The sequence below is a fragment of the Bactrocera tryoni genome, chromosome 4, assembly GCF_016617805.1.
Source record: "Bactrocera tryoni isolate S06 chromosome 4, CSIRO_BtryS06_freeze2, whole genome shotgun sequence".
Classification (NCBI taxonomy): Eukaryota; Metazoa; Arthropoda; class Insecta; order Diptera; family Tephritidae; genus Bactrocera; species Bactrocera tryoni.
The window spans coordinates 71,683,392-71,708,085 of NC_052502.1; the positions used below are offsets into that span (position 1 = coordinate 71,683,392).

At 31.1% G+C, this 24,694-nt stretch overlaps 2 protein-coding genes across 6 annotated transcripts in view; one reads left to right on the top strand and one right to left on the bottom strand.

Annotated features, from left to right (window-relative positions):
* The window catches only part of LOC120776082 (putative mediator of RNA polymerase II transcription subunit 26), a 64,339-nt gene extending 50,165 nt beyond the window's left edge, over positions 1-14,174 (top strand). For 3 of the 4 annotated variants that reach the window (XM_040106555.1, XM_040106556.1, XM_040106553.1), the window contains exons 2-7: positions 5,920-8,346; positions 8,429-8,836; positions 8,901-9,078; positions 9,516-10,087; positions 10,154-10,402; positions 10,493-14,174. In XM_040106555.1, the coding sequence (XP_039962489.1) occupies positions 5,921-8,346; positions 8,429-8,836; positions 8,901-9,078; positions 9,516-10,087; positions 10,154-10,402; positions 10,493-10,940 (4,281 nt within the window). In that variant the 5' untranslated portion in view covers position 5,920 and the 3' untranslated portion in view covers positions 10,941-14,174. The remainder of the gene's footprint in view (positions 1-5,919; positions 8,347-8,428; positions 8,837-8,900; positions 9,079-9,515; positions 10,088-10,153; positions 10,403-10,492) is intronic. The other variant, XM_040106554.1, reaches the window with a different exon arrangement.
* A 7,321-nt stretch (positions 14,175-21,495) lies between these two features.
* LOC120775963 (serine-rich adhesin for platelets-like) overlaps positions 21,496-24,694 on the bottom strand; it is a 69,149-nt gene continuing 65,950 nt past the window's right edge. For both annotated transcript variants that reach the window (XM_040106375.1, XM_040106374.1), the window contains exon 5: positions 21,496-22,721. In XM_040106375.1, coding sequence (XP_039962309.1) covers positions 22,411-22,721 — 311 coding nt within the window. In that variant the 3' untranslated portion in view covers positions 21,496-22,410. The remainder of the gene's footprint in view (positions 22,722-24,694) is intronic.

The following is a 24,694-nucleotide window of genomic DNA, read 5'->3' on the forward strand; positions in this document are numbered from 1 at the left end:
CGCAGTAAACATACTCACCTCACGGTTCTGAAAAGAAAGCTCTAAGTTATTACCGCTTTACTTTGCTACTTAAGTTCTGCAGTCACACTTATACACACATACATATGTATGTACGTATGTAAGTGGCTTATTGTTTATTGCAGTTTACATAGTTCTTGTGTGTGGTCGCTGACGCTCTGCTAAGCCTTCGTTTCCTTTGGCTTTTTTCCCTAACGTCACAGTCTTTTGCGCCACACACACACACATGCCATGCCATTATAACCGTTTTGTTGGCTGTCTTCCACTTTATTGACTTTTATTTGCGCTTTCTTGTTGCCCACACTTGCCGCCAACTACTGCCCAAAACGTTATACATACATACATACATATGTATGTTTGTATATTTGATGCGAGCTGCTCTTGTTGTTGCATGGTGTGCGCGCATGCGTGGTAATTGCATTCTAAGCTGCCAAGTTTGATAGGGGAAAACTTCTGTGGTGTTCTATTAACAACATGATTTTCGCATTTGCTCGTCGGTTTATATATGTACATACATATGTGTGCGCATATGTATGTGTTCAGACAATGACTTAGTGCTCTAAGTATTTTTTCCGCGTTTCCCTGCCATGAAAAACTCGGGTCAATGCACGTAATATGCATTTTTATAACTATTAATGAAGTATACTTTATTGCAATTTAACCTAATTTAGATTTGCTTTCTTGTACAACATCTACTTTTTACCGTTTTATCTTTGTTTCTGCATCAAGGGGTTATATCCATTTGCAAGTTAGAAAAAAACACGGTTTTTTGTGAATATAATATTAATAATTTTAATGCAGTTTATTTAATATTTAAATAAAAGTTGAAATTGATTTTGAAAATTTTGGATTCCATTGCTTCCGTAGTTGATCTCCAAGAAGGACCTCCGAAAAATAAACGTCTGGTGGTGAAGAAGATTTTTCTACTTCAAATTATCACAACTTAAAAGAAAAACGAAAATAAATTATAATTTTTGACAAAATGGATTTTTCTGCTTAAAATTATTGCAAATTAAAAGAAAAACGAAAGAAAATTATAATTTTTGACAAAATGGTGGGTTCTCAAAAAAGTCGTTTTTCTTTTCGGAGTATAATTATCAAAAATCTAACCTCTTCTGTCATAAACTGACAATTCGGTTTTTCAATCCGATATTTGGGATTGGAATTTCGAAAATGATTTTGAATTCAGATTTTTGAGTTAGCAAAAAAATTAATTTAAATATTAATTCACGTGCACTTTTAATGCATTATTTGGTTTGCGACCCTTGTCTATTGTGAATGGTTTTATTTATGATTATTATTATTCGAATTATATATTTTTGTTTAACAAGTAACAGATCTTGTGAAAATTTAGTTATAATTCAATAAAATACTTTTTATATAATAATGCTCATATTAAAGGCAAATCAAGTACAGACATGTTTCGGCATGTACTTACTTATGTACATAACAGTTTTATATTTTCGTAACCTACAAAGTCAACAAATCCACTTAAGCCGCTAATATCAATAAGACCACAATATTTCCTCACAGAGCTGTATATACATACATATACACATATGTATGTATGTATATTATGTACTTTCATAATGCTTATTAGTGATTGCTAGCGTTTCAGACTTCTTTTCACGACAGGTAGCCAGCCACTTGTTCCTACAAGCTTTCGTATACTACACATACTACATATGTATGTATGTATAATACTTATAAATGTATTGGCTGCACTATGTCATCATCATTGACTTTTGAAGGTCTCCGTGCTCACTGTTATGTGTTTTTTATTGGTTTTGTGTTCTAAGTAATTAACGCACTTCATCATCACTCCACACAATTCCGCCCAAGCGTTTGCTCACGCACTCACCACTCACTCGATAATCGTAGCAATAGCACGCGTTCTAAACGCTGTCCACCGCGTCTCATTTCACAAGTCTGCGACGCTGTCTGCGCCTTATTTGTCACTGTGCTCTCTTTGCATTTGCTTATAGCTTCGGCACAGCTCTTTCACTGTTGCACGCACAGTTGGTGAAATCTGGCATGCAGCCCAAACATACCAGACCAGCGGGAGTAGAGCAGCGCAGAGCATTTCAATCAGCCTACATGGTTTAGAAAAAGCAAGAGTAGCTATAATGCTCTTAATAGGTGGGCGTAAATGTGGGCCAAAGGGTTTAAAAAGCATTGCATTATTGTCAAGCGGCGTGAGTACACGTTGTTGTTTCGGTTCGTTATACCAACACATGACATTTGACATTTAGAAAAGTGCGACGAGCATAAAGCGAAACCGCATGGGGGAGTTGTAAACGAATAATGTGTTGATAAATTAGGGGAAAATTGTAAAGAATTGCAGGCAAGTGGAAAATTACATTTTAAAAATTTATTGCTGCAGTGATAGAAATGGTATGCTATTTATTATGACACGCTGGAAGAGTTATCGGTTTTGGATTTGTACAGAAAACGGTTTGCAATAGGTTCTGTAAATTGACGAATAATGTGTGCGGACAAAACGAACTCTAAAACTATCAATAATTAAGCTATTGAGTGACAGGTGCGTGTAAAAGTCACTGTAAAAATTATCCGAATAAATTTTTTAATATTTTTCATACGCGCTGCAAGGGAAAATGGCTGTCTAAAGCAAATTTTTAAACTCATAACACGGGTATGTACATATGTATGTATGGTATGAACATAAGGATGTGTGTATACCTTTTTGCATTCGCTGATTTATAAACAAGCTTTTGCCGCCGCAACATTTCATTTTCATTTTATTTCTTCACATTTCCATTTTGTATTGTTTTCGTCAATTAGCCTATGTATCGGAATTTCTCATTTAGGAATATAAACAAAAAAAATGTTTATGCATGCGAAAAATGATTAAATGCCAACGCTTAAAAACGATGACGACGGAGACAACTTCGTTGGCGGCGTCGACACACATCGGAACGGCCTTAAAACGGCGACCGACTGCGCTGTTGTCTATCTCCGGTTTTGCAAAACGACTAGTGGCGGTCGCGGTCGCGGTCAACGTAGACGCTTTTATTAACTTTATTTTTTACCTTTAACTTGATGCAGCGCTTATGGAGCGTCAAAAGAGCGCTTTCCAATACGTATTGCTTTTATAGACGCTCGAGGCAGCTCTTCGCCCCAACATGAGCTCTTTAGTTTCTTCTCAAATTTCAGTTATACATGCTTGCTTTTGCTGGGAGCATTGTATATATTTTTAGCCCGGTTTTTAGTGAATATACATACATACATACACACATAAGTGTATGCAAAGTTGCCATTGTAGTTGTAGTACAATAAAAGCTTTACCGGCTTATATGCGCTCTGACACACTTGTGTGCTCTCGCTTTTCTTGAGTTGCTCTCATTCATGTTTCGTGTTTTTGTTGTGCTCTTTTTTCCCCACTAAAGTTCAGTGGTCACATGTTTACCTTTTTTGTGTACACAAATACAACATTACCTTTCACTATAACCAACACTAACTCATTTTTGCACTATAATCTTTGGTGCTGGCACTTTCCCGCTAACAACAATTTGTTGTTTTGTTGTTACGAGTGCCAGCTAAGCATGCCGATTCGGATGTACGAGCATTCCTACATAACTTGGCGGGTACAACAATGCTCGTTTATGTTTTGAGATTGCGAAGCATACGCTTGCAAACACCTTGACGTTGCCCACTAATCTCCCATGTATGTATATATACGCATAAATGTACATGTGTGTATGTGTTATTGCTCTCGTTCACCTGCTGATTGCTCCTCTAGCTTTATTTGTGCTATTCGTTTTCTCTCTAGTAAATAATCGTAACACATATTTGATTTGATTTACAAGCATTTTTATACATTTTTGTTTACAATCAAGTAACTATAGCAACTTTTCGGCTAGCGGCATTGGCATCGGCTCTAAGCTGACGCGACGCACTATTAAATTCTACTATAGCTAGCGGCTGCATAAGCATTTGCACGAATATTGAATAGAAATTCCTTTAGTCGACTTGCAAGCGGTTACCAATAATGATGACGATTGTGTCGCGCGTATCTAGGCAATTATAAAACCAACATTCCGACGCATAAGCGCTAGTTCGTTCCTTTAAGATACAAACAATAATTTTATTATGACAACATTGCATTTTTGTTATTGTTAATTTTTGATTGAAAAATTTTTTTTAATAATTGCTGCTGATTTGTTTTTTTTTTTAATGATTTTTTGACATTTATTATTTGCGAAATTGGTTTGTCGCATTAGAGACGCAGTCAGCTCGTTAGTTTGACTTGACAGTTTATTGAATTGCTCGTAACCGTGACAATTGAAACAAGTTACACATAAAACTTGCGAAAATCAATGCTGAAATACTTGTGCGACTATTTAAGAATTCTTTCAACAATAGTGACTAGTGCAAACTAAATTTTTCTGCGTGAAATGCCAATAAGTGCAAAAATTGAGATTAAGTTGAAAGAACATGCAATGACTTGTCAAAATGGTAAACGCTGTGAAATATCTAACATGATGTTTACATCAGCATGTGCTGTGAATGACTTACAGATGCTTAATTTATGAAATTAACTGCTATTTTGTGTATAATGATGAAATTTAAATAAAATTTTTAAATGCAAAAAAATACATGCGTGTAATAAATTGCAAACAAGGAATTATCAAATAATAAATATGCAAAAAAGAAAGCTGAACATGCAATAATATTGCTGCAAAATAGTAAATAAGTTGTAAATCTAAAAATGACAAATTGCACCGCTACCTACCTATCTACGCTACCAAATTGCATTTTACGCAGATCTTTTACTTTTCTTCAAATATTTCCAAACTTAAAAAAAAAAACGTGTTTACTAAACTGTATATAAAAATACGCTTTATGTTCTATACATATGTATGTATATATATATAGACATAATACGTATTTATATATTATTCAATATATGTACACTCACTTTGAGACGTACAAAATATCAATCTATGTACTCATGTATTGTATAACCTTGGCTTTTTATTGCACAGATATTTCGCATACTAATATTTTATTACTATTTGCTGCGCATTTAATAGCACTTTTCCTTTTTTATACAGTCTACTCATTCTATATTGCTGAATTTTGTACTAAGCTACTTTTCGCATTTTATATAATATACTTATATGTATGTTTTTCGTAGGTATACATAAAAAAATATATTTATTCTAATACATTCTAAGTTTTACAAAATGTGACGCCTTATATTTGAGAATAGTTTTGTTAGCTTATCTTATCTAGCAACGCATACAATGTTTATTTATCTGCTTATGGCAGCGAGAATTAAAAAAAAAACCGATTAAGTTCCAAAATTGTTTGTTAAAGTTGGAGAGGTGTTAAGCATATCAATGGCTAGATTTTTGTTGTTGTATTCTACTAGTTGACTTATTACGTGTTATATTATAAATGGTTAAGTCTGTATGTACACATGTATGTATGTATGTAAATTGTTATATATTTTTTATATGTCGCGTAATAATTTCGTGTATGAGACATTATGACAGCTATAACAGTTTCAGCTGAAATTGTGTTTTTTCGTGCAATTACCCGATTACTTATGGAAAACATAAGTTTTCTTATTGGTTTCGGTTAAAAATAATCATGTGTGCTAGGGTTGCAAGTACGGCTTTTAAAAATAATTCTTTTAAATTATTTTTGTTTGTAATCCCGGAAATTTTAATTAAAATAAATTTCAAAAATTAATTTTTAAATTTATAATCGAAAATCAAATTTTTAATGCAATATTGCTTAATCGAAAAACTTGCAACACTTGTGGCGGCTTAAATAAATATAATTAGTGTAACCTGTCAATTTAAGCAGAAATTTTAAAAATTTTCATATTTCCTGAAAATTTTGCTAACTTCTGTTGTTCTCTCGTTTTTGCAGAATGTCGCCGGATAATCCTACACAGATTTTAACCACACATGATTTGACCAGCTTACGCACCCTACAGCGTGTGATCAACACCAACAATAATAATACAGCTGTTGACGACAACGCCAATTATAACAGCAACGGTCACAACAACAACAACACTACTCGCAATCACAATTTCAATCTCGGCCACAATAGCAATATCATCACAAACAGCATACATAATCATCACAACAACAGTAACGGCAACGCCAGTGGCGGTAATCTTGTCTTCTCCACCATCCCACTCGACGGCCACGCCCTGTTCATCCAACCTTCGCACCTGTTGCCCGCGAACGCTGCCGCTTCGCTCACCAGTAAGGGTTTGCAACAGGCTACGCAAACGCGCGGCCTGGTCACAGCAGCAACAAATGGTTTACGCACCGTTAATAGCATTAACCATAGCAACATTAGTCCCGCCGTCAGCAACGCTACCAGCTTTATCAGCAGCAGTAGCAACAGCAGCAGCAGCAGCAACAACAACAACAACAACAGTAATAATAGTTTAAATAGTTTTCTTGCCAAAGCAACCATACTGAGCGCAAACCTCAGTAACGGTAAAGCAGGCGGCAAAATCTTCAGCACCGGTGGCACAACTTTCAGCAGCAACACTAATAACATGCCCACCACATCCAAATATGTTTTATTACAGCCCAATGGTAATGGACAGTTTACCACCTACGAAGGTCCAACGCCAGCGGCGGCAGCAGCCGCAGCAGCAAACGGCAATGTGGCAGCGCCCAGCGTGGGCAACATAGTGTTGCTTGCCACCGAACCGATGGACTTGAATGGTAGTGCCGCGGTGAGTGGAGATGCCACTGCTGTTGGGCGTGTCATTGCCACAACAACTAGCGTTACGGGTGATAATGATGAAGAGCTACGATCATTAGCGTGGCTGAATGACAGCAATTTGATTAAAGGCATAGTGACTACGAGTTCGGCGGGTGGTGCCGCCGGCGCCAATGTAAAGCGGGGTGGAGCAGCGAATAGCGGCAATATTTGCATAGTGAGCGCTAGCAATGCGCATGAGCTGATCGAGGAGCTGCCACATCATGTGGGCAGCGAAGAGGTGACCACCACCACGCCCAGTGGCAATGTCAGCACTACAAGTGCTGGCATAAGCAATAATACTAATAATACCAACAACAACATCACTACACCAACTGAGCTGAAAGCCAGCACACAAATAACAGCGCTTAGCGTTGGGGATCTGCAGCAACTCAAGCGTTTCGGGAATATAATCACAACTGGTACACCGATCACTTTGCTGCCACAGCACGACGGCACGGCTGCTGCTGCGGGTGGTAGAAAAGATGAGCCGGCACACATTTTCGGCAATATCAGCGGCATTAGCGCCACGACTACGGTGCATATGGGACCGAGCGGTACCACCACCGTTGTCGAGTACAAATCGAACGGTAATATACCGACACTACAGCCGAGACAACTACTTAGTGCTGCCGGTGTTGGCAATGTCAGCAGTGGCACCACTATAACGCCGACCAATTTAAGCAGCAGCAACAACAATAGTGCAAATAATAACAGCAATAATATAAATTCTAGCAACTATGTGCCTTCTTCACCTTCTTCGACTCACAGCACCCATTCAATTGTAGCCAGCACACCCGCCTCCGCCGCTGCTTCAAATCCTGCCGCACTATCTGTTTCTTACTCGACGGCGCCATCCACTCAGTTGAGCGTTGCCGGCGCCAATAACGGTACGACAGTGCTTAGCCTGTCGAAGCAATTGACAACGCTGCCGGGCGGTGTTGTTACGGTTACCAATGGCAACGGCACGACTAACACAATTTATCAAGGACAACAACAGCAGCAGCAAAAGCAACAAACTGTCGCTAGTAACAACAACACAAGCAGCGGTAGCAGCGCCTCCAGCACCACACATCACCCGCACAAGAAATATTTGCGCGAAAAGATGAACGTACTGGATCATGGCGGTGGTGGTAGCAGTAGTGGTGGCGGTGGTGGTGTTATCGCCAACACAACTGCCAACAATGTCAACAGCACCAATGGCGCTGTTAATGCCGCAACTTCTAACATAACCGTAGTTGCTTCGCCAGCTTCTTCGAGCAGTTCGTTTTCCTCGTCCGTCTCAGTGTCATCCAATTCATCGTCCACGGCCGCCGTAAACGGTGGTAATAGTCCAGTTTCTAAGTCATTCTATGCTGGCGCAGCCAACAACAGTCACAACACCAGCGCTGTTAACGGCAGCAGCAGCAGTAGCGGTGCCATAAACTACTCCAGCACGGCGAATACGCCGCCGACAGTGATGCTGGGCAGTGTGTCAGCAGTCGCCACAAATAGCGTGCACACGATCACCAGCTCGCCAGTGGCAGTGGGTGTGCCGCCCACATACGCCATAATGCAGTACCAAAGTGTGGCGTAAGTATCAAATGTATATTTATTTATTATTTTTTCTTTGCATTTTGAAATAATTGTTAATAAATTACTTGTTTACCTACAGTTCCTCCCCAAGCATGTCGTCGCCAGAACCAAATAATTCCAAAGAAATGTATCCACTTATTGCACCTCAGTTACAGCAACAACGCAACTCGATGCGTTCACCCACCTCCTATTCCAGCTATGATAATGACTCTTTGAAAGATTTCGAAATATCCACCAATGGCTCAAGCGGCTTGAGCCGCAACAATACCAGTACACCACAACATCAAATGCACCAGTCCACGCAATCGCAGCAACTGTCGTCTTCAGGTTCATCGGCATCCTCGAAGAATAGCCATAACGGCAGCACTGGAGGCGGTGGTGGGTTAAATGCCAACGGTGCCGTCACACCGCAAAAGCAAAAGCATCCGAACAATGTGCCGTACGATCCGTTTGTGCACACACACAACAAACCGCCCTACAGTTTTAGGTGAGTTATAGAAAGGAAAAGATTATAAGTAGTAATTTATAATTTTTATTTTTTGACTTTTTAGTTCCTTAATATTCATGGCCATTGAAGGCTCAAACGAGAAAGCTTTGCCGGTTAAAGAGATCTATGCTTGGATCATGCAGCATTTTCCGTATTTCAAGACGGCGCCAGCCGGTTGGAAGAACAGCGTTCGTCACAATTTGTCCTTGAACAAGAGTTTTGTTAAAGTGGAGAAAGCGCCGGTGAGTTTTCCAGAATATATTTTATTATTTTTATATTCCGAACAGGGTAAATTAAGTTTGTAGCACCTAGAAAGAAACGTTGGAGGAAAACCTATAAATCATATATCTATTTGATTAATCAGACGAGCTGAGCTGTTTTTGTCATGCCTGTCTGTATATACATATCGATCTGAGACGTCATTTTCTCCCCAAGAAGCTATTCATTTGACGAAACCGCTGATATCGGACCACCATAGCTAGTTGACATACAAACTGACCGCTCAAAATCTAGATAATTTTTTATACTCTTTTTTGCTATAAGAAATACACCTGTGAAGGTTATTATAGCTTCGTTGCAGGCGAAATTTACTTATTTACTTGTATAATATATAGTGTTCAATATGCTATAGAAAACGAGTTTATTATAAATATCTCATTTCCATACATTTCTTTCGTAGAATATGGGCAAAGGCTCGCTTTGGCGCGTGGAACCGCAACAAAGACAAAATCTCATACAAGCGCTAAATCGCTCGCCATTCTTCCCCAACTCGGCCGTCGATAAGTCGGCATCGCTCAAGAGCCCTGGCGGCAATGACTCATTGGTTGGCTACGACACAGTCGACAGTGTGGGCAGCAGCGGTGGCGGTGCCTGCAGTCCAGCGCCTAAATCAAACATAAATCCGCGTATTGATCCGCGACTGTATCCTAAATTGTCAAAAGTCATTGGTGGGCAGGATGTGCCCGACGAAGACACTCCGTCCGACTATAGTACAACAAATCATAATAACAATTTGAATAATCACAATAGCAGCAGCAACAACAAATATAACACTTATAATAGCCCACCAGTGCAGCAGAATGGTGTCAGTGGCGGTAGCACTTCTATATTGGGTCCTTTTAGCAGCTACGAAAGTATCGAGCGCTTGGCACGCGACTGCGGCGCTGATAGCATAGACGATGTAAACGCTGCAACGGCAATGTTGGCGTTGAAACATGGCCCTAAGGTGTTTGCAGAGACTTTCCAGAATGGGTAAGTTGTGTGCGCCCGTTACAATGTTGGAACTATTGAAATATATATTTTTCCTTTCGTGTGTAGTGCGCCCGTTATAACATCTTCACCAAGTGAGGATCACACCTACTCTGCTGGTGGCGCTGCAGGCGGTGGCACTGGTGTCAACAGCGGTTCAACAACACCAGTAGCCAATAGCAATGTGGCACCATTAGCCTTGAATGGCAATACACAGTATGCCGTTAATGGTGCACAGCAGCAGCAAAATGGTTGCAATGTCGATAATCAAAGCAATTACACTTCCTCCGATGCGGCATACGAGAGCAGCGAAGATAAGTAAGTGTTGATGGACAAGATGAAGCACTATTTCTAGCAACTCTTATTTAATATATTATGGTTTTCCTCATTCCACGTTTTTTTTTGCAGCAATAACATCACGCCCGAAGAGCTGGAGGATCAACGGCGTCAACGTGAGGGCGTCGATGCATTGCTCTCGCTTTCACGTTCCTCCGTTGTCGAATCGCCAACAAAACGACCGTCATCGACCAGCGTCGAAGAAGAACACCTAACCGCCTGCCTTGAAAACAACAAAGTCAACAACAACAATAATAATAGTCATTTCACCAATGGCAACGGTAAAATGGCATTACTTACCAGTGCGGTCGCCTACAGTCAACAACAGCAACATCATTTGTACGAGGACAGCAGCAGCTTTCATTCGCCCAGCTATTATGGCACGGCACACAGTGGACCACACCAATTGCATCACCATCTCGGCTTAGCCGGTGGCAGTGCACAGCGTAAAATCAAACCCTTGCGTAGTCTGCGCACAAAAATCAAGCGCAAAGCGCCATGGATGAGCAAGGCACGGTGAGCGACAGCTTTTGTGTGTAAGTGGAAAAATGTAAAGAAATAAGTAGTGCAGGAGTTGGGGGGGTTGTGAGGCCAAAGAATGAGTTTATGCTGGGCATATAAAGACTATACATAAAATTATGTATGAAATTTTAAAAATTTACAAACAGTGCATATATTTAGGCTTTGTGAAAAAACTACAAAATAATTTAAGTGTTATACGTAAGCAACAAAAAGGCGAAGATAAGAAGAGCAATGCGTTTAACGTTCTGATGGCCCTTAAGTTCAATTTGAGTAGAATTTGTTTGATTTTCTCAATTGATTAAGACTATTATCAATGACTGCTTTTTTACTTTAAAATTTGCTTGGGTAACAAAAATGAAATTAAAGAAATATTTTTTTTTTCTAACTGCATAAATAAAGTGCAACAATATGAACTAAAATTCCGAAACATTAAAAGGGCAACACGTTTCAAAAGCCACAAATATTCAGTAACTAATTTTAAGCAAATTTTTAGTAGATAGCCGATTGCACCGTCCTGACTTGCAGCCTTAGGCACACACACATACACATACCAGTTAATTTATCTTCAAACTAAGCCCCAACTCTACTTCAAATTTTTATTTCCTAGTTACAAGCCAAGTGAAAAATTCTAACTGATTAAAAAAAATGTTAATGACCAATGCAAATACATACTTTTTGGCGTTTGCCAAGTAAAGTTTTACGAAAATGTGAAAAAACATAAATATATATTTTTCAGACTGCGAAATAATTCGTTAGGCGGTAATGCTTACAATTAAAATGATTTGTGTTCGACGACGCCTGTTAAATTCAATTCAGCGCTTGCAACAGTAAATTTTATTTAAAACTCACTACTTTTACGTTAATAATTTCGAATTTCAAACAACATCTTTAGTACGCTTACAAAACTTGCATTGAACGTAGCACCACTCGTGCTGAATATAAGTGAAAATACAGAAAAAATTTATTACTCGCGCGCTTAATATCAATTAAAATGGCGAAAATGTTAGTAAAATATTACACAGCGTGCCGAATAACAATTAATACGCTTAACGTATTAATAAATGTGGTACATACATATGCTAAAATCATTGCTAAGCGCTTTAGAGTACGGGATAATTTAATTTATTATAAAGCGCGCTGAATATTAGTTAACATAACAGAACTTGCTTTCAACGTTATACCAAGTGCGTTAGTTAAGTTGACACTACTGTTAAATGTTTTGTTGGCATGCTGGAAATGCTACCAATTTATCATTAGGCGCGCTGTATTTAAATGAATGTTTTCAAATAATGTTTTGTTTTATAAATTATGTGATTTAAAAAAAGTTTATTGTGGCAGAAATGTCATTAACGTCCGCTAAACTTGCTGAAAATTGCAAACAAGTTTTCATGTAGTGCGCTGAATACCTTTTCTTTGCATAAAAAATGTAAGCAATACAATAATCATGATTATTACCTTTAAAGCCTTTTAAAGAGAGTTTGAAGTAATTTTTTTTTGCACCGCGCTGAATACCATTTCATTGCACCAAAGTTGTAAGCACTTACTGTTTCTATAATTGTGTGTATTTCGCTTTCTGAATTACCTTTAAAGTCTTCTAATATCTTTAAATTAGTTAGTATTTATTTATAAGTTACTCTGCTTCCAATTTTAAAATGTTATCTATTTTTCTGATTTCTTAAAGAAATTGCAATGTTTTATGCCAAACCATAGTTTTATGCAAAGTGCTACGCGAGTTGTTTTTTCGCACGCTAAAAATAATTATTCTAATAATATTAAAATAAAAAAGAATCGCAAATTTGTTTGTTGAAAATTTTTCAATAAATAATTTTGCATTTTATAAATAGCTTTTAAAAAGCTCATACGAAACATTTTAAGTTTCGAGTTTAATTTTATTGTATTTAGTTTAAAAAGCAAAAACAAAAAGTGTAACGTTTAATAAGAAAAAGTAGCAAAAGAAACTAGCAAATCAAAAACACAAAAATATTTAAGTGCATATTAAAGTTTAGCATTTAAGTTAGAAGGTATAGATACTAAACAAAATAAGTATGTTATGAAAGGCGAGCAAAATGCAACTTTAAAACGCAAAATAAATTCACTTCAAGTACCTTTTTAGCAAAAAGAATATAATATAAAATAATTAACTAATTGCAAGTATAAAAAATATTGATTGCTCAGTTTGTAGCGGCTGAGTTGAGTTAAAAAAAAAATAATTATAAATTAAATATTTTTTAATTGAAAGCTTTATGCCGCCTTTTAATTACCAATTTAATTGTTTACTATTATACTAATTGTTTATAGCGTATGAAAGTGAAAAGTGCAGCAAATCAAAATATCAAAACCAAAACAAAAAATGTGAAAAAACAATTGAAAACAAAGTAACGGAAGAAAGTGTAGCAAAAGCAGCAAACTGTTAAACAAAAGCAAATGTTAAAAGTGAATATAATTTGTTAGAGCGTTACTAAGCGAGTGCGTGCGTTTGTAAGCGTTGCAACTACAACTACAATTTACTTAAGCCTATAGACAAAACAGTAGTCTTAAAGATTATATACATATATACATGCTTACATATTAATATAGAGAAATATGTTAAGTGATCATAAATGATAAGTGGTCATCAATGATAAATGGCAATATTAATTGTACGTTAATAATAAAACTAGCATAATATATATAAAACACAAATACATATATACATACACACTTATATACACATACATACCATATAAGCATACACACAAACACAATCCAATTTTAGACAACTATACTAAACTAGTGTATAATGACGCCTAAACACCTAAATGTAGGCAATAAAAATGTTGAGTTTTTACTGTATACAAAACACTTACTACAAACATACAGATGTACATTGTACATGGTGTGTAATGCTATATAAGACAAACTAACAAACTTAATGATATCAAATGTGTGCAAAAAGTAACAAGCTATCACATACATACATATATACATACTTATGAATGTATGAAAGCAAGAATGTCAAAAGTTGTAAATAATTACCAAATGAGTCTACCGTAGACAACTGTAAATGCTATGTATGTGTAAAGTTGTAAAAAAGCCGGACAATCCAAAAAGATAAAAAAATGTTTGAAAAAAAAAAACAGAAAAAATTATGAAAAACCACGAGTTCTTATACAAATTGATAGCGAAAAGCAGCCGCTTATTCCACGTGCTATTTCAAAATTAATCTTAAAAATTGAAAACCAAAAGAAAAACATTGAAAATTCTAAAAACCAAAACCCAACTATCAACACTCAATGTGTTAAGGCGCCAACGCTCGCAATTGGTTGGACTTGCTGGTATATTTTATAAATGTAGTGAATCAGCAGTGGACTTACTGACCTAATATATAGATTTAGTAAATCAATTTATACTTTTAGTTCAATAAAATTGTTTTTTGAAAAAAAAAAATTACACAATTTATGTTTTTTTTTTTTTTACAGAAATTATATATTTCTTTTTTACTAAAACATTACTGTGTGAAAATGTAACATTTGAATATGTGTGAATCTGTTCTATAATCGTTTGCTGCTTAATGTATGTACATAAATATGTATGTAATTATGTAAACATGCTAAAATTTGTAACGTTTTTGAAGTTGTTAAAACGTGTTTAAAATGTGCTTACAAATATTTTGAAATTTTTTTTTTAATTTTTCGAAAATTTCAAAAATTTTGAAAGTGCAAGTGGTGTCACGAAAATGAGTTTTAACGCAATCGTCCGCAATTCAGCGCGCGCTGAATGAGCTTAAAAAAGTTTAAAATGTAGTTATACAATATATATACGGTATTGTCGTGGACTTACAAGTGTATGATTTCTCACCAAAAATAGCAGAAAGTGCAAGTAGTGACCGGCAACGTCAAGAAAATGAGTTCTAACGCAATTGGTTCACAGTTTAAAATGTAGTTATACAAGTTCGCGTAAGATGTACAGCATTTTTGAGGAATTCAAGTGATTAAAATATTATCGATAATAAGATAAAGTAGAAAAAACGTTTTCATTGCTGTTTATGGTAATAATTGCTCACATAAAGTTTGCGTTAGAAGCGGTTGTTAAAGTGTGTCTTAAATTTCAAGCAAATTTTTCTAAACCTTCGATAACAATATTATACAAATTGCGGTAAAATTCTTTATTTAATGAAAATAAATCTAATTTTTTATTTCGATTTCCATTTCTACATTCGAGCACAGCGCCTTAACCTAAACATGTACTACTACAAAACAACAATTCTTAAGCCTACTCAATTAAGCCTTACTTAAATTTAGTGCTACTCTAAATATTTGATTTTCATTTTTATACACAAAAGTGAATATACATACATATGTATGTAGTTATATATGTACAATAAAAACATGTTTTTTATAATTAAGACTTAGATAAAGATTTTATTTTAACGGTAAACCGAAAAAAACTGCATGGTTGCATAATAATTTTAGAATTGAATTAGTTTTCGTAAGCGTTGCCAAAACTTTTTGAAACTTTTCTATGAAAAATTTGCCACAAACTTATTTTAAAGAAAATCAATGTATTTTTTAAGTGTTATATAACTTTGTGTACAAGTTTAACAAATGAAAGCTTTTGCCACAAATGAAATTTCAACTCTTAAATCCCTGCAACCATGCCAGCGAATACTTACGTGTATGTATGTATATTTTTTAAACTTAAGGTGATGATCTTAAAATTCAACCAAAAAATACTTATTTTGTAACTTTACCAACACTTAATGATAAAAAAATTCAAAACTTTATAAGAAAATTTGAGAATCTAAATGGAAAATTCTGAACTAAAGGAAAGTGCCTATATACATATTTATGTCATTATTATTAATTAAAATTATATTATATTGTGAAATAACTCAACTTTAAATGAAATGCAAATGCAACAACAACATAAAACCCAAAACAATTTATACATACTTACGTACATACATACCTACAACATTAATATACATATATATTTAAATAATATTATTCTACATACAATTTCAATTGCAAATTGAAACAAACAAACAAACATACATACATACCTATTTCATACAAATTTATGTAAGCGATCAATTTAAGCGTTTTAGTAATATTAAATGTTTATGTCGATAAATATTTTCGGACAATTGAAAAATTAATATGAAACAATTAAACTATAAATCGTAAAGAAACAAAAAAAGAAATTTGCTAAACTTAGCGCACCAAAAACAGCAACATAAAAACATTGGTACTTTTGGCATGTAGCGCAATGCATAAACTTAGTATGAAAAATACGAAACAATTTAAATTTCGAAACGCAAATAACAGTAGTTTGATAGCAAGTAAATTAAATGGCAAAAAAGTGACATACTTATATACAAATGAAATGAGTGTAAACAGACAGTCCACTGAAATGTTAGAAGAGTTGAAACAAAAAGTTATCCTGTCTTATCAATATTTATTCTTTGTGAAAGAAGCAAATGAAAGTGCAAAGCCCATAATTTTTAATAATTAGTAAAAGTTTATGAAAAATATGCCACGCTTTATACTTACACACACATTTCTGTCATTTATTTGGTGTTACCAATTGGTAAAAGCCTTTGTTTTTATGTGTTAAAGAAATTGTTATTGTTAAACCTGTGAAATTCTGCGCTATTGGATTTTTAATTTTTGAACCCAAATAATTTTTACGTCTTAAACGAATTTCTACACTCATAAATTATTATTCTTTCGCTTCTCTGCAAATATTGTAATTTTAGTGTAAATTGAAATATTTATTAGTTTTTTTAATGTCAAAAAATTCTTAAAATATTCATTATGGCTATTAAGTATTTGCAAAAGTTTGAATTGTTTCTAATTTCTTAAAACTTTTTTAATTACTTTGTTTTAAAATCAAAATTTTTTTCATTCAATTTTTTATCAAATTTTTGGTATTTTCTTTTTAATTTTGTTTAATTTTGTTTAATTTTCTTTTTAATTTTTTTTAGTTTGTTTTTGATTACTTTTTTTTTATTTTTTAAGTTTTTTCGTACTTAATTAATTTATTTTTTATGTGTTCTTATTTTTTTTTTATATTTTGTTTACATAGTTTTTTGTTTTAATAAGTGACCTCTTTAATTAAAAAAAACAGGTTTTCCAAATCAAATTTAAAAAATATCATCTGCTACTTGCCTATATCAAAATCTTTATGTAAGAAAACGCCATGAATTTGTAATTGAATTTCCAAAAAAAAAAATCCAAACGTATCCAAATAGTAAGCGAGCTATGTAACTAGAACTATGACTAAAAATGGTTTCCTAATGCTAATGAATATTATCAGGACCGACCGAACTTCAGTAATACAAAACAAAAAAAATTATTTAAAGAAATATTTAAAAATAATTATAATATAAAAAGAAAAGTGAAATGCCAGGCTTTCATAACATAATGCTAATAACTACAATAGAAAACACACAAAATGCAAACAAATAAGCAAAGAAACATACCAACAATTCCCTTTGAGTACACTTGAGAACGTATCAGCATATAATATTAAACTAATAAAACAAATTTAAAAGTAGTTGATAAAAATTATGCTACTCTGAAAATAAAAAAGTATAACTGCAAGAATTTGCTAAAGATTTGTAAAGATTTATAGCTAAAAGTTTAATCATGACTGAGTAAAGTAATATATACATATATAAATATATGTGTGAAAGAATCAAAGAATGAATCAAAAGATCGGAGAATTATCAGAATTAAGCAAATATTTAACTTAGCAAAACTGTATTTAATTAAAAGAAACGTAATTATTTCAAAAGCCAATAAAATGCAGCAGCTTTAAAGATATTCCAAGCTTTCATACACAAAAAGTTATTATAACAATTGAATTGTGTTAACGCTGCTTATATCAAAATTTATTGAAACAATTTATTTTCTGTGCAACTGTTGCTCAATATTAAAAGCTATGAATTTGCTATATTATTTGCATTAGCAGTTATTAAAAACAAGAAAATTGTTAAATAAACGAAAAAGTTATTAATTCGAATGTAAACACTTATCGATTTAAAAGAAATATCGATATGGAAATGCCTGCTTGCTATGGCACAATAGCAATCAGCTGCTTAAATGTAAAAAAAGCCATGTGCTCAGTTAAAATTATAGTCAAGCAAAAGTTTAGCTAACCACTCTTACGATTTTAAATATTTTTTTGTTTATTTAATGAATTATTATATTTAAGAGGTGAAGCAGTGATGCAGAAGGTATGAACCTGAGAAGCAAAGAAAACACCACACAAATGTAAGCGAATGTATGTAAGTTAGGAGCCCGCCAATCTCCATGGCAGAGTATAGGACTCGTAATGAAAATGGAAAACCAAAATAAATGGCTAGAAATGTAATCAAGTATAAAATAATAATGTAAACAAATGATACTGAAAATTAGCGAAAATTATAAATTTATTAAACAAAAGAAAAAACACAAAAACTTAGCAAATGACAGAAAAGTAGGTATAAAAAATATTAAAAAACAAAAAGAATTATAAACACGTAAAAAAGTATAAGGATAAGTATAAGGAAAAAATATCACAGATATTTTTAGTGCAATATATAAATATATATACATACATATATATATATGAAAAAAACTATATTATATTATATTTGAGAAATTTAAAATAATTATATATACAAACAAACAAATAAAGAAACAAAAATATATACTTACTAAATAGCGAGCTATGAGATAATACGGATCTAAAAACAAAACTAAAATAAAGAGACAAAGTTGAAAAATCACTTTAAAAATAAAATAAAAAATTGTTTTACTTTGGAATTTAAGGTAAGTATTGGTAGGAATTTATTTCAGCTTTAATTTGCCACCTGTTTTATAAAAATCGGTTACATAATGCAAAAGTTATGAATGTCAGTCAATTACATCAATAAATTTTCATAAAAAAAAAATTTTCTAAAAAAAAAATTTTAAAAAAAATTTCATAAAAAAATTTTATAAAAAAAATTTATAAAAAAATTTTATAAAAAAATTTTATAAAAAAATTTTATAAAAATTTCATTTATAAAAAAATTAATAGTAAAAATTTATAAAAAAATTAAATAGAAAATTTTTTTAAAAAAATTTTATAAAAATTTTTAAAAAATTTATAAAAAGAATTTTATAAAAAAATTTTAAAAGGTATTTTATAAAAAATTTCATAAAAAAATTTAAATAAAGAAATAAATGAAATGAAAAATTTTTTTATAAAATTTTTAAAATTTTTTTGATAAACTTTGTAAATATTTTTTATTAAATTTTAAAAATTTCTTTTATAAAATTTTTTTAATTTTTTTTTACTAAAATTTTTTTATAAAATTTTTTTCAATTTTTTTATAAATGATTTTTTTTAATTTTTTTATAAAATTTTTTTAGAAAATTTTTATGAAATTTTTTTATAAAATTTTTTATAAAATTTTTTCAATAAATTTTTGTAAAAAAATTTTTATGACCTTTATAAATTTTTTTAAAATTTTTTTGATAAAAATTTTAAAAATTTTTTTACAAAATTTTTTATAAAATTTCTTTATGAAAATTTTTTTATAAAATTTTCTTTGTAAAAATTATTTTTTATTAATTTTTTTTTTATAAATTGTTTTTATAAAATTTTTGAAAATTTTTTTATAAAATTTTTAATTTTTTAAATTTTTTTATGAATTTTTATTATAAATTTTTTTATAAGATTTTATTTATCTTCCGAAAATCTATTTTATAATTTTTTTTTTATAAAATTTCTTTCATGAAAATTTATTTTTCTTGAAATTTCTTTTCACGAAAATTTATTTTTTGTAAAATTTTTATTTATTAAAATTTTTTTTATAACATTTTTAACAAGATATAAAATTAATTAAAAAGAAATTTTATAAAATATTTTTTTATAAAAAAATATTTTATTAAAAAATAGTTCAAATTTATTTATAAAAAGAAATTTTATAAAAAAATATTTTATTAAAAATAGATAAGAACATAAGTAAGTAGAATTTATTTATTGAAAAGTTTTTATTAAAAAATTTTTATTGCAAAAAAAATTTTATTGAAAAAAATAGTTCAATTTAAAATATTTTTAAAAAAATTTTATTGAAATTTAAAAATATAAAAAGTTTTTTTTTATTAAAAATAGTTAAAATTTACATAATTTTTCTTTAAAGTAGCGATTTTGCTAAAATTACCTTGAAATAACGATTTTCCCATATACACAAACTAAAATGCTAATTTGCATTAGCGCCATACCGCGCATCGCCGATTCGTGCATTTTTGCAAAATTAAAAATTAACAGAAAACACCAGGCGCCCATAACGCAGCAGCAGGTGGCTGCCATGTTATTAACATTTCCATTAACATGCCCTGCTATAGCCAGAGAATGTTAAGGAATAACATTAGCAGAAAATGTTAGTTAATAACATAGCAGAGAATGCTAAGGAATAACATTAGCAGGGAATGTTAGTTAATAACATTAGCAGTGAATGCTAAAGAATAACATTAGCAGAGAATGCTAATGAATAACATTCTGCAGCCACTGCAACAAAATCTGGTACCAGAGAATGTAATAACATTGCAGTCACTTGCTGCTGCATTGTGTACAAGGAAAATCGAGATTTCGTGAAATTTTAACAAAATTGGTACTTTAATGAAAAATTCACTAGATTTTTTAAATATTCTTTTAAAATAATTTTCTATAGACATTTTTTTAAATAATTTTTTTAATATTGTCTTTTTTAATTTTTTTTAACAATTTTCTTTTTTATATTTTTTTTACATTTCTTAATAATTATATTTTTACATTTTTTATTTATGTTTTTTGAAGTCTTTTTATAAATCTGAAGAAAGGAAAAATTTTGTAAAATATATTTTAAATTAATACTTACTTTCTGTCCCAATCCATAAGCAATAAAAACAACTTTTGTACTTTATTTTAAATTTAAATGCCTTTTAAGCTTTTATTTATTTTCATGTATAATTTTCTTTGTTTGTGTAACATTACGCTTTTGTTTTTTTATTTATCAACTGCACGTTGTTGTATTTTAAATCGCTTATATCTAAAAATGTACGGTATGTGGTATTGTATATATTTAATATGTATGTATGTATGCATGTAAATCAGTAATAATATAATTAATAATCGTATATAGTAAATGGTATGCAATGTATATGTATATATAATATAATATTATTTAATATAAGGTATTATAAGTAAAATACATAATACAAAAAATTAATATATGTATGTATGCATGTATACAAATCGGCATTAGAGCGCGCGCTTTTTCTTTAATTTTTCTTTAAAGCATTTTCGATTTTTTCGAAACTACATAAATTTGACAAGTGTTTTTTTATTTTTGTATTTAGCAGATGTAACGCATTTGGTTAGAGTTGCGATCATCAATCAGTTCAGCTTGTAGATCAACAACACTTTTTAAATTTATTTTTTTACTCAATTATGCGCTTCAATTTAACGTTTTCTTTAATTGAATTTTTATTGAAGCTCGTTTTTGAGTTTATTTAAATGCAATTTTTGATATTTATGTATATTTTTTAAGTTTTATATGTAAACAAGAACTGTGTATGTTTCTAATTTGTTTTGTTGATATTTTGACTTTGTTGAATTTAATATTTTATATATTTTTAAGTAAAAAAAAATTAAAAAAGTTCATATTACAAAAAAATAGCAAATTGTAAATATTAATATACGCAGATATTGGTTGGTTTATGCTCAACTTTCCGACAAAAAAAATATGTTTAAATTTTGTTTTAATGTAAACGGGATAATGCAGTATTCACATTTCTGACATTCTGAGCTAATATTTTTTTGACATTATTATTATTATTTTGATTTTTAATTATCTTGTTTCTGTGTATATTTTATCACTACTACACTGTTTTCGCTACGCTCTAATGCTACATACATATATGAAAGTTAATCTAGTATAATTATGTTGCAAAAATTTCTGTATGCTAAACAGACTTTTCATATTAATATTTATTTTATATGATTGCATTACATTTTCATTTCATTTTTGTATTTGTTTTTACTATATTTATATAACAGACAAAAAATTTGCATTGCATTAATTTGACACACATAAAAAGTGCATTAGAATGTATTCATTGTGAAATGCATTTATATAACTAAATTAGTAAAGTAAATAAGCGAGAGAGAGAGAAACGAAAAAATTATAATTATAATAAAATTTACATACAACTAAAGAAGAATGCACGCCTAAACGACTTATAAACTAGTGCAGACATTAACTGCTACGCAAATGTTAAACAATTCCGAAAAGCGCAACTCTTCGGCGGAATATGCGCTGCCAGTCAGCCAGTCAGGACCTACAAGCAGTTCGACACAGACATTTGCTTGCCAAATATCCAGTATGTATTATCAGTAATTTCAAAACCCTTTTCGCCTGCTCCACACGTTGCAGCTGGCACCTTGCAATCTCATGCTTGCTACTTTGCGCTCACTCAATACAATAAATCTGTCTTCTGCGCGCCCTCGCTGTACGCAATGGTGAGATCATCGTTCGCTGGTTTTATATACTGCAAACTCTCCGACTCCTCGGTGTCATCAGCGCCACCATTGCTGTTGGAAACGCCATTACTCTGTCCATTATGTGTAGCTATATTGTTGACGGTGGTGCCGCCATTCGTTGTCGGCGTGGAGGTGTTATTAAAGGCGTGGTGACCGTTACCGTTAGGTGCACGCGTTACGCCCAGTTGAAAGAGACTCTCGATGGGCGCTTTCACAGGCGTATAAAAACCAAGTGGTGCTGAACCTATGTATGAACACCAAGTGGGTGGATGGGGAGAAAGAGAAAATGAAATATTTGTAATTAATAAAAATAATGGTGAAATATATATATTTGTCGTATTAAAAAATAATAAATTATATAAAATACTTTAATAAATATAAGTGATGGTAAGGTTAAATTGTGACACTTAAATGCAAAGGAATTTGGCTGTTGCTTATAAAAATGTTGTTGCATGTCACAGTGCGTTCGTATGGCATGTAGCATGTGAGGACTTGTTGACACTTTTATTGTTGTTGGATTTGTTTGCAAGATGTTTTTATAGCTAATATTATAAAAGCCATTCACCATTCGGTGCTGTCTGCATGCATTAGAAAATGAAAATAGCTTATACTTTTTCATTATTATTATAGTTTCTACTACTACACTAAATGATAAAATAGTAAAGATCACCAACCACCAGTCAAGCAAAGTACATATGAAAAATCTACCACATGTTAAACAGCTGCGATTTTCGGCCTACAGCTAAATACTTTCTACTCGTCTGTTTTGGTTTTGATTAATCTTTTTCCAGAAATTGAACGCATATAAAATATGGTCATGTTGATTAATGGCAGCTTTTTTAGAAATAACAATTTATACATATAAATACGGCATAAAAATAATAAAATGTTTACATGTTTTGGTTTTTGAAGCTGTTTTCACTTAAATTGATTTAACTCGGTCATTGCCGTTCTTATTTTGCAAATGCAGCAGTCACATTGGTTCTCATTCGGCCAATGAAAATAATTTAAATCTGTTCACACTTAAACTAAACGCCGGAATCGCATTATTCATGCCATTATAAAACTTTTGCAACTTTACTTCTTTTACTTTATACTATACAAGAAATAACTAAAAACTGTTTCAAATTGAGCAATACCAAAACACGTGTTTCTGTGTACACAGCTCTTTGCTATCAGAGATATCAATTAACGATTAAGAAGAGGGAAGTCGATAAGTCGATAACAAAGTAAGCTCATTACGTTAACGTAAGCTGGCTTAGAATAATAATTTGCATTTAAGTAGTTTTATTTCACTTTTAATGTAAAAGAAAAATATATATAAATAAAATAAATATATAGAAATTAAATTAATATAAATAAAAAATATTTTTTTTTTGATTTTAAAATAAATAAATTTAATAATAATAAATATAAAAGTAGTAAAGAAATTAAATAAATAATTAAAAATAACATCTTTTTACTAAATAATAAAAAACGAAATAAAATATATAATAAAAAGTAAATAAACAAAAAAGTTTATTAGAATAATAATAATCAAAAAAACAAAATAAATAATAAAAAATTTATTTATTAAAAAAAATAAACGAATAAAAAACTTAAAAAAAAACAAAAGAATTAAAAAAAAATTAAAGGAACAAAAAAATTAAAAAAAGAACATTAAAAAAAAAGAAATAAAATAAATGAAAACGAATTTCCCACAAAATAGAAATTTTTTTGAAAGTGTAAACAAAAATAATAAATAAAAATAATAAAAATGTATTTATTTAAATAATAATTAAAAATAAAACATAGATGAAAAACAAATAATTAAATATACAATAAGTATGATTTAAAAAAATAAGAAATAATAATTAAATAAATTAATAAAAACATACATATGTATATAAATAAAAAAATTTGGCAAAAATACTAATTTAAAAGTCTTAAAATTAATAAATTTTTTAAATAAATGAATGAACAGAGAATAATAAAAATATAATAATAAAAAGTTAAAAATAGTTATTTATTAAATAATAACCATTTAAAAAAAAAGAAAAATAAAAATAACAATAATTAAAAATTAAGAACTAATTAAATAAAAATAAATTAATTAATAAAAACATATATTAATGAAAAAATGTAGCAAAAATAAAAAAATTATGGTCTTAAATTTAATTAATATTTGTTTTTAATTTAATGTCACTATAAATCAGAGAAATGTAATTCCTAAAAAAA